We start from the raw sequence: 13,061 nt of genomic DNA, 5'->3' as shown, positions 1-13,061 counted from the left end.
AGAGTAGAGCGGCAGAATGACTTCACGAGTTTTGCTTACAACACACCTGTTGATACAACCTAGAATCATATTTGCTTTTTTTGCAACAGCATCACACTGTTGACTCATATTCAACTTGTGGTCCACTATGACCCCTAGATCCCTTTCCGCCATGCTCCTTCCTAGACAGTCGCTTCCCATCTTGTATGTATGGAACTGACTGTTCCTTCCTAAGTGGAGCACTTTGCATTTCTCTTTATTAAACCTCATCCTTTTTACCTCTGACCATTTCTCTAACTTGCTAAGGTCATTTTGAATTATGTCCCTATCCTCCAAAGAAGTTGCAACCCCACCCAGTTTGGTATCATCTGCAAACTTAATAAGTGTACTCTCTATCCCAATATCTACATCATTGATGAAGATATTGAACAGTACGGGTCCCAAAACAGACCCTTGAGGAACTCCACTTGTTATCCCTTTCCAGCAGGATTTAGAACCATTAACAATTAGCCATTAACAAGATCATCACTCTCAAAACCTCAGTGGTAATGTTTAACATGGGCATGTCCCCTACTGTCACCCCTTTAGTAACCCTGGTCCCCAGAGCCTTATCCTTGCCCACCGAGAACTCTAGGGTATGTCTACGCTGCACTGAAAACCCAGGTCTTGTGTCTCCAGGTCTGCCCTTAAGCCACCACTCTGCATTGTAAACCTGCGTGTACTGTTCCTAGACCCTGATCTTTCCTCTGCGATGCATCGCGTGTGGTCCTACACTTCAGCTTGAGCTGTGTTCACATGGCAATATGGCAGGGTTTGAACCCAAATCACAGGAGTGTTTTGGCTCTGACTTCCTCTTCCTTCCTCTGCCCAGCAGGGTACTAGGACTTGGGTGCTTGCTGACTCAGGTCAAACCGATTGGTGTGTGGAGGGAAGTGGGGGCTTGGCTCAAACCTGTGTCCGAACCCAGGCATATTGTGTAGTGTAGACATACCCCGAAGGGGATGCTGTGCAGAAACCTGAACCTGGGAGAGCATGTGCTCCCTGTAGTTTCAGTGGACATCAGAGACTGAAGAGGGCAAATCACAGATCAATTCCACAAGGGTTGCGAGTTACTTCCTGGTACAGATAGTTCTGAATACACTCAGTGCCACTCCCCCACTACTGCAGAAAGCCAGTATTTCCTGGCTTAGAAGAGGTTTTTCTAAAACAAAATGAAGCCTTCGGAGCCTGTGGGACAGAGGCCTTCCCACCTAGGGCCCATCCAGGAACTTCAGATCATCGCTTGCTTCCAAAACTTGTACAGTAGATCTCTCCAGTTTCTCCAGCAGGGCTACTCCCATAGAATGCCACCTGCCTGAGTCTAGACTGACTGTGCATTCCTCTGAGCTAAACAGGCTTCCAACCTAAAGCCCATCAGGAAAGAGGAATTTTCTGGGGGCTCCTTTTCTTCTCTGCCATGATGGGGTGGCAGAAAGAAGTGAAGTTGTTCCATGGACATGCACTAGGCCCTGAGGGGCTATCTACACTTACCGCTTCCTTGGTGAGAGCCTGCTGTTGCTCCTTTGTTAAGGGTCTCCATGTAGAGTGTAGATTATCAAGGGTTGTGATAGGCCATATTTCCTGCCCGGTAAAAGTGAAACATGCCCTTCTGGCATGGGGTCTTCATCCTAGGACGTGCATGGGGTGCACGTGTGGAGCTTGGTAAGCTATCTACTTGGCAGGCCCCTCAGGATTAGCATTCTGGTCCCTATGGGCAAGACAAATGGCTATAGAGCCCTCCGTACAGTCTGTATAAAATATGGCTAGATCATGTGTCAAGCAGTTTGTCTGGGGGCACCTGAGTCACAGAAGCAAAAGAGATTTCTTCTCTTTGTGGCCTCAGTCCCAACCACAAGAATGACCACTCTACCATCTGAGGGGTTTTCTTGGTACAGATTTGCCTCTCTCGTGTTGACTGACTGGCCATTAACACAAACAGCATTTCTTGTTCAGTTTGGCTAAGCAAGTTTTAAGTCCTGAGGCAATGAAGGGGAAGCCTTTGTTTTCATCAAGCTGCCAGCTTTCTGCTCTGTATAGGGAGGGTTATCCATCTGCTTGGCTGTGAATCAACCTTGCATGTGCTACTGAGATCCGCTGGGATGGTTCATTCACTCCAGCAAGGAGTCCCTTTAAGGTTTGCATGGTAACAAGCAGCAAACACCTGCATAGACAGTATTGTCCTTTGGACCTGAATTGGTTTGCATAATCAGAGGACAGGCAAAGAAATCAGACTGCCATCTGTTTATCTCCAGCTTAAATGTTGAAAGTAACAAAACATTCTGCAACTGGAAGCTACATCTCAGTGGGGCTAATGGAGCCCCATGCAGACACAGTCCAAATACACTGCAAGTGGAAGCTACCTACACAGCTACATCTGGCTGAGCACAGGGCACAGTGGTATTCCTCTCAAGTAATGTTTCTTTGGCAAGAAGATGAGAATATTATTTGTTCATTTAGTACAGAGTCAGGGTCTAGCTTTAATAGCCTTCATTACAATGAATTGCACCACTGAAGCATTAAGAGAGCAAGATAATATTAAAGCAGAGAAAGGGTGTTGTAATCTGGCCTTTATTTTTTTATTATGCTTTTAACTAAGCCTCCACTCACAAAAATGAACCAGATGAGTACAAAGCATTGTGAGTTTCTGCTTCTGTATTTTTCCTTTTGAAAGCGTTGAGATTAGTATGAGGCTAAACCCATCAGTAGCTGGTGTGATACTGAGCAATTTAAATCTGTTACTCCAGCCCTGCCAATGCCTCTGAATTGTCAGTTGACAAACACATGGCTCTTTTTAACTACAAACAAAAAACGCTCAATGTACTCCTTCCTGTTTTGATCTCAGCTGGCGAGCCCTGTCTTGTCCTTGCTGGGACAGTTCAGAAGTTTTTCCATAGCAGAGATCTTATCTTGTGAATGGCTTCCCCTCCCATTAATACTCAGCAGCCTCCCCTCCCCCCTTCATTTGCAATCATACAAGGACCCATGGCAAGGACAGCAGTTGCCTAAGAGAGGGACCTAACCTACCAGGAAGGGCTAGGTAGATTTTAGTCACTGGAAACAAAGGAGAGGACCTCACACTATGTGCTAGACCCGTGGTTTTCTCATGACTCAGTTGAAGAAAATTATTGATGCTTGTGACCCAACATAATTATATCTTTTGACTAGAATGCAGGCTGGAAGGGGGGGGGGGAGAGAGGAACAGACTCAGGGCTTAGGCAGGGAATCGGGGTGCCGGCTTTTCTCCAGCAGTAGTCAGCAGTACTACAGAGGTGCTAAGGCAGGTTTCCTGCTTGTCCTTGCACCACAGACCATGCTGTGCCCCAGAATTGGCCAGTAGCAAGGTTCAGCTCTGAGGCAGAGGTGTGCAAGCAGTCCTGTGCGCTGTTTTCACCAGCAGGCACTGCTCCCCTCAACTCCCACTGACCAGGCACTGGCCACTGGGAGGGGGTACTCAGGGGGGGGGGCAGAGCTTGAATCCCTGGAGCCCCCACCCCCCACCTAGCAACTAGTCCTGTTGCTGATCACTTCCAGGGTGCAGCTACAACAAAGTGATCCAGTGCCTGACCTTCCAGGACCCAGTACTGGGTCATGACCAGTACTTTGAAAACCACTGGCTTAGACAGCTCTCCATGTACCAGTCGCAAGTGCATTTTGGGCTGCTAGGGCTCTGTAAATCACAGCTTGAATGTGCTAAAGCCAGATCTCTTACAGTCCTTCCAAGTTACAGTGAAGCCAGAGGGCTGTGTGAGAGTCTGAGGAGTCTGGCTGTAACAACAGTCACATCACATCACATCACAGGTCAACAGATCTGTTTGAATCTACGAGAGAGTGTCTCAGACTGAAGCATGGAGGGAAAACACCAAATGGGTGAAATGTTTCTGCTTCATTGGACTCTGCCTGTGTCCTTGCCATGGATGTCCTTGCTGTGGTGGGGTGGTCTGACCCAATTGAGAACTTCTGTGTTCCAGCCAAGCAGCAAACTCTGTTTTCAGTTCAATCAATAGCTTGTTCCTAAGCCCTTATTCTGGGGAGTGACTTCTTAGAAACACCCTGATTTCATGAGGGTTCTAAATTGACCTCAGAAGGCCTCAAAGAGGGCTGCCATGTAGGATCTGCAGGAGGTTGGTGGTTGAACTTGCTCCCATAAATAAAGGCTTAGGGAGCATAAATTAGAGTGAGATACCTTCCTCTCCTAGCTTGCTGCTGGAAATGAAGAAAGTGCAGGAAAACTGGAGCTCTACAACACAACCATCAGAAGCAGCTGGAGCAGCTGTGAGCAGTAACCTCATGGGACCCTGAGATTGCTGCAGTTGGTTCTGTGACCATTTCTATCTCTGTGGGCACTGAAAAATATTCTTTGAGGTACAGAGGATTGAGTACAGCTTTTAGGCATTGTGTATTGCAAGGATTGAACCTAAGCAACTCTGTGCACAGCACTGGAGTGAGCGCACAACCCTCTGCTCTAGAGATGTTAAGAAGCGTGTCATTTGTTAATTGTGTAGTCAACAACAATTTCATTGACTACACAATCAGTTAGTTAGCACTTGTACAAGCCCTTGTGCTGCAGAGGGGGCTGATGCTGGGTTCTGGCGTGATCCAGGACTGAGCCAGCTTGTCAGCCAAACCCACCAAAAAAGTACTTGCAGGGGGGGAAGTGTGGTGTGTAGTCGCTAGCACTCACTTATCAGTTAATCGTTTCGTCGACTGCACTAATACATCCCTACTCTGCACTGCAATCTGGCTCTCACCTGACCAGAGTTCTTCTCCAAGGAGATGTCTGTATCCATGGCTAGAGCACAGCCCTTCCATTTCCTATCTATGCTGTTCTTGTCCTGTAGCCTCTGTGTAATGGCAGGCCCCAAACTGCCTCCAGGGAGTGAGGCAATGGCCCCTGTAAACCCTGTTCTTAGCAGGCAGAGGTGCGCACACAGCCTGAGGGGCACAAATAAATGTGTTAATCTTTAAGGTGCCACAGAACTCGTTTTTACTGAAACAAACTAACACGGCTACCTCTCTGAGAAAAGGAAATAATTTCCTATTTGTACCAGATTTGGTTTTAATCCCTAAATTAGATCACAGAAGTCCCTCATTGCTGATTAATGCCATGCCAGCAATAGCACTTCTCTGCCCTTCCCCCATTCCATCCTCCAAGCTCACTTCACTTGCTGATGCTCAAGGATTTGCAGAAGCACTTTTCCATAGTTGGGGTCTCCCTGCTAGGTCTTGTCTTCATGAGAAAACGGCACAGGTTTACCTAACCTGACTCAAATGAACTTGGGGTTAAATCAGTGAAGCCAACAGCTTGTGGAAGAGTTTCAGAGGAAGAGTTGACTTAGCATGAGTTGGTTCTTCAGTCAAGTTGGTGGGAGCATAGAGAGGCCAGTGCTTTTGAAAAACCCAGCCCTATATTTGGGTGTAATTCTTCAGTTTTGCACTGATAAAGTATCTGCACATGGTTTCCATGAGCCAGATCCATTATCCAGTTTGAATTAATGAGTTATCAGACAGGATATTTATTAGCCAGGCAGCAGTGCCAATGGGAGAATAAACTAGAAACCTTTAAGCTTCCATTTCTTGTTTCTCAGTCCAGGCTGGACCTGCATGCTAGACTTGCTGTGCTATGGTTGATGCTTGCTGTCCTATAGATGTAGAAATGGGTAAATGACTTTCAAGCAAAGCTGCCAATACTGTTATAATAGCCAGCTACATGGGAGAATTAGTTGGAACTCAAGAGAGAAGCAGTTGGGGTGGGGCCACCGGCTGAACCTCCTTGATAGTGTTCTAAGGGTCCAAGAACAGCAAAACCTTCAGTCTTCTTCCCTTATGCAACCCATTGCTTGTTCTGCCAGTTTCCTTTACAAGTTTTGAGTTCCAAGCCAGTGGTGTTGGGTTAGGCCCTTTCTAAGGAACAACAAAGCAACCTTAGCCTTAAAACAGGTGGCATGCAAGAATAATGTGTAATAATTTCAGAAGTGTCTAAATGACTTAGTAACCAAGCCCCATTTTCTGAGACACTTTCGGTTTTTGGAAGTGATGCCTACGTGTGTAGCTAAGCAGGCGTCTGCCCCAGACTCATAGGTGGACGCTGATAAAGAGTACAGTGGGGATTACCAGTACTCGTAGGAGCTTGTGGGCCAGTAATGAAGGGAACATACCGAGCTCTGGCTATTCTGTGATCAACCACTTCAATTTCCACGTGTGTGGGAGCTGCAACACAGATTCAGCTGCCCAGAAAATACAGCCGTTGGGCAAAGCAGTTCTTTGGGCATCAGTGTCAAGCCCTTTAGATGGATTGTAATGCTAGCCATCAACACCATCAACCTTGCTGTGAGGGCTCAGGGGGACGTTGACTCTGGTGGCTGTGCAGGTCTCATGAGCATGCTGCAACACTGGGTAACAGGTCAGAAATGGATGGTGTGTCCTAACCTCCTTAACATGCTTAATTGTTTTTATTTGTTTTAAATTAGGCTGGAGAAGAAACATTTAATCGTGCTAAACTTCTGAACATAGGCTTCGAAGAAGCTTTGAAAGAATATGACTATGATTGCTTTGTATTTAGTGACGTAGACCTAATTCCAATGGATGACAGGAACATCTACAAGTGTTACAGCCAGCCTCGGCACCTCTCTGTATCGATGGATAAGTTTGGATTCCGGTGAGAGCTCTTTTCAGTGAACTGTTTGTTACTCTTCTACAGTTTATCCTCCCAAGCCTATGGCAGCATCTTTAGTATATATCTTCAGTTAAAGGCCTGAAAAAAACTACTGCTGGCTGCATGTGTCCCAGTGCAGCTGGAACAAAAGGTTTGTCTGTGGAAGAGATTAGGAAGTTGGTTTTAAAAGTTTTCCAATATCAAAGTCACAGAAGTAGAAAAAATAGAAGCTGCTTTTTTTTCAGATTTTTTTGTGATTAACCAGTAGCAGCCGCTCTTATCCTGTAACCATTAAAGCAACCAGCAAGCTCCATGTATCTCCATTTAAGGTCATGGGATTGCAGTTTGGCCCTCTCTATTTAGCACCGTGTTAGCAGAGTTTGTCAGAATTTCTGGACAAGTTTTTCCAGAATGATTACCATTGGGATGTTGGAAATTCCCCATAACACTCTGCTATGAGGAGAGAGTGTCTCTCCCAGCCCGCAGACACCGGCGCTTCTCATGAGATCAAAAATAAGATCTTTTTGCAGTATCATCAGCTAATTAGACATGACCCATAGAATACCTGCACCTGGAAATGGCTGCATCCATCCATTAACGTGTGGGCTGAGGCACTGTGGTGAGGGAGAGGTCAAGGAAGACAGCACCAAAAAACAAACGCTAAGAGTGTCTGTGCTCTAGTGACAGACACACACACACACGCGCGCACGCACACAACCCTGCCGGTCTTTCCAGTGACAGACGGCCCGGCCCAGCCCAGCCAAGCCAGTCATTCCAGCAACATGCCTCTTCCTAGCCACCATAATTTGTTGGACAAAAGTCAACATGGTTTCTGTAAAGGGAAATCCTGTCTTACTAATCTATTAGAGTTCTTTGAAGGGGTTAACAAACATGCGGACAAGGGGGATCCAGTAGATATAGTATACTTGGATTTTCAGAAAGCCTTTGACAGGGTCCCTCACCAAAGGCTCTTGTGTAAATTACATGGCCATGGGATAAGAGGGAAGGTCCTTTCTTGGATTGAGAACTGGTTAAAAGACAGGAAACAAAGGGTAGGAATAAATTTTCAGATTGGAGAGGGGTAACTAGTGGTGTACCCCAAGGGTCAGTCCTGGGACCAATCCTTTTCAACTTATTCATAAATGATCTGGAGAAAGGGGTAAGCAGTGACGTAGTAAAGTTTGCAGATGATACCAAACTGTTTAGGATAGTCAAGACAGAAGCAGACTGTGAGGGACTCCAAGAAGATCTCACCAAACTGAGTGATTGGGCAATAAAATGGCAAATGAAATTTAATGTGGATAAGTGTAAAGTAATGCACATCGGGAAAAATAACCCCAACTATACGTACAGTATGATGGGGGCTAATTTGGCTACGACAAATCAGGAAAGAGATCTTGGAGTTATCGTGGACAGTTCTCTGAAAACTTCCACACAGTGTGCAGCGGCGGTCAAAAAGGCAAATAGGATGCTAGGAATTATTAGGAAAGGGATAGAAAATAAGACCCAGAACATCTTACTGCCCCTGTATAAAACTATGGTACGCCCACATCTTGAATACTGTGTACAGATGTGGTCTCCTCACCTCAAAAAAGATATTTTGGCCTTGGAAAGGGTTCAGAAAAGGGCAGCTAAAATGATTAGGGGTTTGGAATGGGTCCCATATGAGGAGAGGCTAAAGAGACTGGGACTTTTCAGTTTAGAAAAGAGGAGACTGAGGGGGGATATGATAGAGGTCTATAAAATCATGAGTGGTGTGGAGAGGGCTGAGAAAGAAAAGTTATTTATTAGTTCCCATAATAGAAGAACTAGAGGACACCAAATGAAATTAATGGGTAGCAGGTTTAAAACTAATAAAAGGAAGTTCTTCTTCACACAGTGTGTTGTCAACCTGTGGAACTCCTTGCCAGAGGAGGCGGTGAAGGCTAGGACTATAAAAGAGTTTAAAGAGAAGCTGGATAAATTCATGGAGGTTAGGTCCATAAAAGGCTATTAGCCAGGGGATAAAATGGTGTCCTTGGCCTCTGTTTGTCAGAGGCTGGAGAGGGATGGCAGGAGACAAATCGCTTGATCATTGTCTTCGGTCAACCCTCTCTGGGGTACCTGGTGCTGGCCACTGTCGGTAGACAGGATACTGGGCTAGATGGACCTTTGGTCTGACCCAGTACAGCCGTTCTTATGTTCATCACCCCAGTCATCATCCTGCAGGCAGAATGTGCCTTGTAGCAGACATTGTCAGGAAATGGGCAAAAGCTTGGTTTTAAATATGGCTCTTGAAAGCCTGTTCTAAACTTGCTTTTAACAAGCCCCTTTGCAGTCCTAACCCCGGGCCTTAGAGGACATTGATTTTCACTGGGCTAAGATGTACAGATTACGCTATATGAATGCTGCCAATCAGCCTATATGGGCTCTTGTACCTTTTCTCCAGATCCATAGGAGTAAGCCAGGCTACTAAGCCACTGACTGTGCCTGGAACAGCAGGATTGGGACCTTGATACCTCACACCCTGACTCTCTGGCCAGAGGGGTAGAGCAAGGGTTAGGGGTGGGACAGTAACTTACTGCTGGTCCTGACCAGCATCACTAATAGCCTGACCCTGAAGCTGAGGAGTCACAGTGCCTATGGGAATAGGTTGAGGGGTGCACTGTATGCATCCCTTTGCTCAGGGCTGTGTCTGATGGCACCATCCAGCCTGGGCTTTTCAGTAACAAGCATGGTGCACTAACAAAGCTCTTTTCCCCCTTGCAGTTTACCGTACAATCAGTATTTTGGAGGTGTGTCTGCTCTAAGCAAGGAACAGTTTGTAAAAATCAACGGATTTCCTAATGATTACTGGGGCTGGGGTGGCGAAGATGACGACATTTATAACAGGTAAAGACCCAAGGTGGAACATGCTCTGCCAGATTTTCTGCCCTTAGTGTTGTGCAGCTAAAAGCCTCTGCTAGCCTCAGCACTGCTGTTCCTGTGACTTATGGCCCCCTTGAGCAATGCTTACAGTAGTTGACTTGAGCCTGTGCTGTATCTGCAGCTCTGCATGCTACAGATTTCCCTCTTCTCTCTCTTGGTGACGTAGCTATTGCTTTGTTGCTGTCCTAGGTAGATGTGGGCAGTGCCTCAACATGTGCACTGACACTGTCTGGCCACTTCAGTTTCACGTGCTGCACCACGTGTGCTAAAAAGCCAGGGTCTCTGTGAGCAGCAGGTATGCTGTGTAAAGGCACCTCCAGTGGAAGAGCTCTTTGGGAACTTGCAATCCTTCCTGGGGAGCGCTAGCTGGGAGCAACAGCCCATTCCTGTTCCTGTGTCTTGGGGCCAGGGACTGCACCAAATTAATTGCTGGCTAGGGCCGTTCAGGGCATTTCTCCATCTCTGACCCTGCAGCACAGCCCTAGTAGGGAAGTGGCAATGGAGTCATCTCTGGCGTAGGGTTCAGATTTCACAGCAAGCCGGAGGAGGTGGGCTGGGATCTGGAGCTGCATGTATGCACCCAAACAGCCTTGCTGACAGCTCCTGTGTTTATTTCCCTTCTCACCTGGAGGCACTGTCACGATTCAGGTGCAGGCTGATGCAAATGCACAGCTCCAGCCTGGTGCTATATGAGTCTGCAGCCAAGGAAGGTCCTGGAGCGCGAGGCGCCCTGCTCATTGTTTGCATTGGCTCCCAATCAAAGCAAGCTGCACAGGAAGGAGCAGCCAGCACACAGTGACAGAGGTCTTGTTGTATGAGCTCTGTGAGCAGTTTGCTGGTGGTGTGGATCTCTGTGTGAGGCCCGGCAGATGCTGGGGTCGCTAAAGGCTAGGACTGAGGTTGGGGCTATGGATGCAGCAACAGCAAGATTCCATCTGTCTTCCAGAATCTATTTTCTCCTCACTTGGTATGTAAGTGATTCCTACCCCCACCTGGGGACTGAGCTCCAGCCTCAAATTACCAGGTCAGGAAACTCTACAACTCCAGGGAGATGGGTAGAAGAGCTGGGGACACTGGTTCTTTGTATATTGGCCAGTGTGAAACTCGGTGCAATCTGGATTCTTGCAGTTTCAGAATATGGGGAATGGTGTCTGTCTGCAAAATCTAAGCAGCTGCAAATACTAAAGTGTAAAGTAGAGCACTTAAAAATTCCAGCAGTGAGCATGAAATACCACAGAAAACAGAACAAGGATCTATTTGCACAGTGCAACTTGAGTTTAGTTTTTACACTTTGTTTTTCTACTGGGAGATCAGACCAGTAGTTTTTGGAAATCACTGGTATTTTGATTTCAGTTCATATGCAAAATGTTTTACTACTATATGTTTAGTCTGAAATGTTTCTCTGCCCCTTGGCTTCCCTGAGTTTATGGATCAGCTTCACACAAATATTGGCTGAAACATTGGTAAATTTTATGGTTTAACGATTTAAAAAAAATAGCTGATATCTTCTGCTTAAAGGACAATTATATCCCTTAGTAAACTGCTCTGACATCTGTGGTTGGAAACTGTGGCAGATAGGCTAGAGGACATTCAAAAAGGGAGGGAGTGCTGTCAATTCTGAAACTGTAGAATCATGGAAACATTAAGCAGGAAGGGACCCCAAGAGGTCACCAAGTTCAACACCCTGTGCTGAGGCAGGACCAAGTAAACCTAGATCATCCCTAACAGGGGTTTGGTCCAACCTGTTCTTAAAAGCCTCCAGTCTCCCTTGGATGCCTGCTCCATAGCTTTACTATCCTTAGACTTAGAATTTTCTGCAGCCCTTGACTACATGTAGTAACAGCAAAGAGAACATACAAGTGTGCCAGCTGGCAGGTGTTAGAAAAGTTTGCTGTAGTCTGAAGGGCAAGAATTCGGTCTGTCAGATGCTACAGTATATCAGGAAAGGGGAGCTGCATTTGGGGGATACTGGTGATACTTTGGATTGCCAGACACTTTACAGCTAAAATTATATCTACAGATTGCTTGTAATGTCTAACTTCCCCCAGGCCTCAAGAGTGGGCAGAATCAGACCCAGCTTTGGTCCTGTGCTCAGATTTCATAACATGCGGCACTAAAGCCTGGATCACTAGTTATGCCAGTTTCAAACAAACACAGTGCATGCCTGGTCAATCGAGTAGCACAGGAGACTCCAATTTTATTTGGGTAGCTGGGATAATTGAAGGGGCATGAGTGGCAGGGAGCTCCTCTGCAGCTCCATGCTCATGGCCCTGCTCTCCTTCCCATGATACCAGCACTGGAGAGGGCTCCCTGCCATGCAGCTAGAACCACTCTGCAGTGGGATAGCTGCCCCCAGCCAGGCCTTCAGCTCTGTACTCTGAGTAGCTTCATTACTGCCCTGCTGGGGGCCAAAGAAGAAATTTGGATAGTGCAAATCAGATGGCAAGTGGGTTTTGAAAAAATCATGAGTCTAATGTAGGCATGTGTACAGAACAGTAGTGATGAGGCAGACAAGTGAGAGGCTGCTGCTGGAGAGCCAGTTAAGTTCGGAAGAAATGGAGATGGGTAGATCCTGGGCATCCCCAACTGCCACTTGAGTTTGTGGAAGCTGATAGCACTTGGAGCCCTATGAGATTGACCCCAGGTTAGCCAGCCATAGGAGTTCAAAATAGGGTTCATAGGAGTTCAGAGGGTAACAGCAGGGTTCCAGCACTGACTTCACGGGGCAGTGTGGCAGACACAGTGTTGGCATCATTTGTTTTTCTTTTTTGACTGAAACAATTCACCAAAATTGGCACAAATTTGTGAAATATTTTGGTTGCTCTGAATCTGCATTCCTCTGGCCTCCCCAAAAAAGTTTCAACTGAAAAATTTCATCCAGCCCTATTAATCAGCTCTTCTAAATTTTGCAGAGTTAATCTTGAGGTAGCAGTGTCGTTAACTGCATACTCAAGTACTTACTAGGAGTAATAACCACTTCTTGCTATGTTCACTTTCAGGCTAGTTTTTAAAGGTATGAGGATATCTCGCCCAGATGCTGTCGTTGGGAAGTGCCGCATGATTCGCCATTCAAGAGACCAAAAAAATGAACCCAACCCACAGAGGTGTGTCCATCTTCCTTCCCCCTCTTGAATAGTTAAGCGATGCTCTCCAGGCTGGCAGTTCCAAGTCATCTCACATCCCCCTTCCTGTATGGAGGTCTGATCACATGAGTTACTGTGCTCAGATAGCCGAGTGTCCACACAATTACTGCACCCTAACCTGATGGAACAGGCTAGGATACTCAGATTGTTTGAATCCAGTGGAAACCAAATGTTCTGACCTGCTGAGCTGCATATGACAGTCTTCAGAAGTTCAAGAGCTGAGGCGCACCTACAAGAGCTTGGGGCTTCAGCTCTGTGGGAATGGGGGTGTCTGAATTTCAGGCCTGCAGGAGAGGTCTGCCAGGGTTTGAGGCTTCAGTCCTGTTGCTGCCGAAGCTTTG

At 46.6% G+C, this 13,061-nt stretch overlaps 2 protein-coding genes across 3 annotated transcripts in view; one reads left to right on the top strand and one right to left on the bottom strand.

Annotated features, from left to right (window-relative positions):
- The window catches only part of SPINK4 (serine peptidase inhibitor Kazal type 4), a 112,891-nt gene that overhangs the window by 73,232 nt on the left and 26,598 nt on the right, over positions 1-13,061 (bottom strand). The window lies entirely within an intron of this gene.
- The window catches only part of B4GALT1 (beta-1,4-galactosyltransferase 1), a 49,228-nt gene that overhangs the window by 34,271 nt on the left and 1,896 nt on the right, over positions 1-13,061 (top strand). The window contains exons 3-5 of the mRNA XM_075931212.2: positions 6,486-6,673; positions 9,419-9,541; positions 12,577-12,681. Of these exons, the coding sequence (XP_075787327.2) occupies positions 6,486-6,673; positions 9,419-9,541; positions 12,577-12,681 (416 nt within the window). The remainder of the gene's footprint in view (positions 1-6,485; positions 6,674-9,418; positions 9,542-12,576; positions 12,682-13,061) is intronic.

This window comes from Pelodiscus sinensis, chromosome 6 (assembly GCF_052426305.1).
Source record: "Pelodiscus sinensis isolate ZL-2025 chromosome 6, ASM5242630v1, whole genome shotgun sequence".
Taxonomy (NCBI): domain Eukaryota; kingdom Metazoa; phylum Chordata; order Testudines; family Trionychidae; genus Pelodiscus; species Pelodiscus sinensis.
This window is presented reverse-complemented; position numbering and strand designations above follow the sequence as displayed.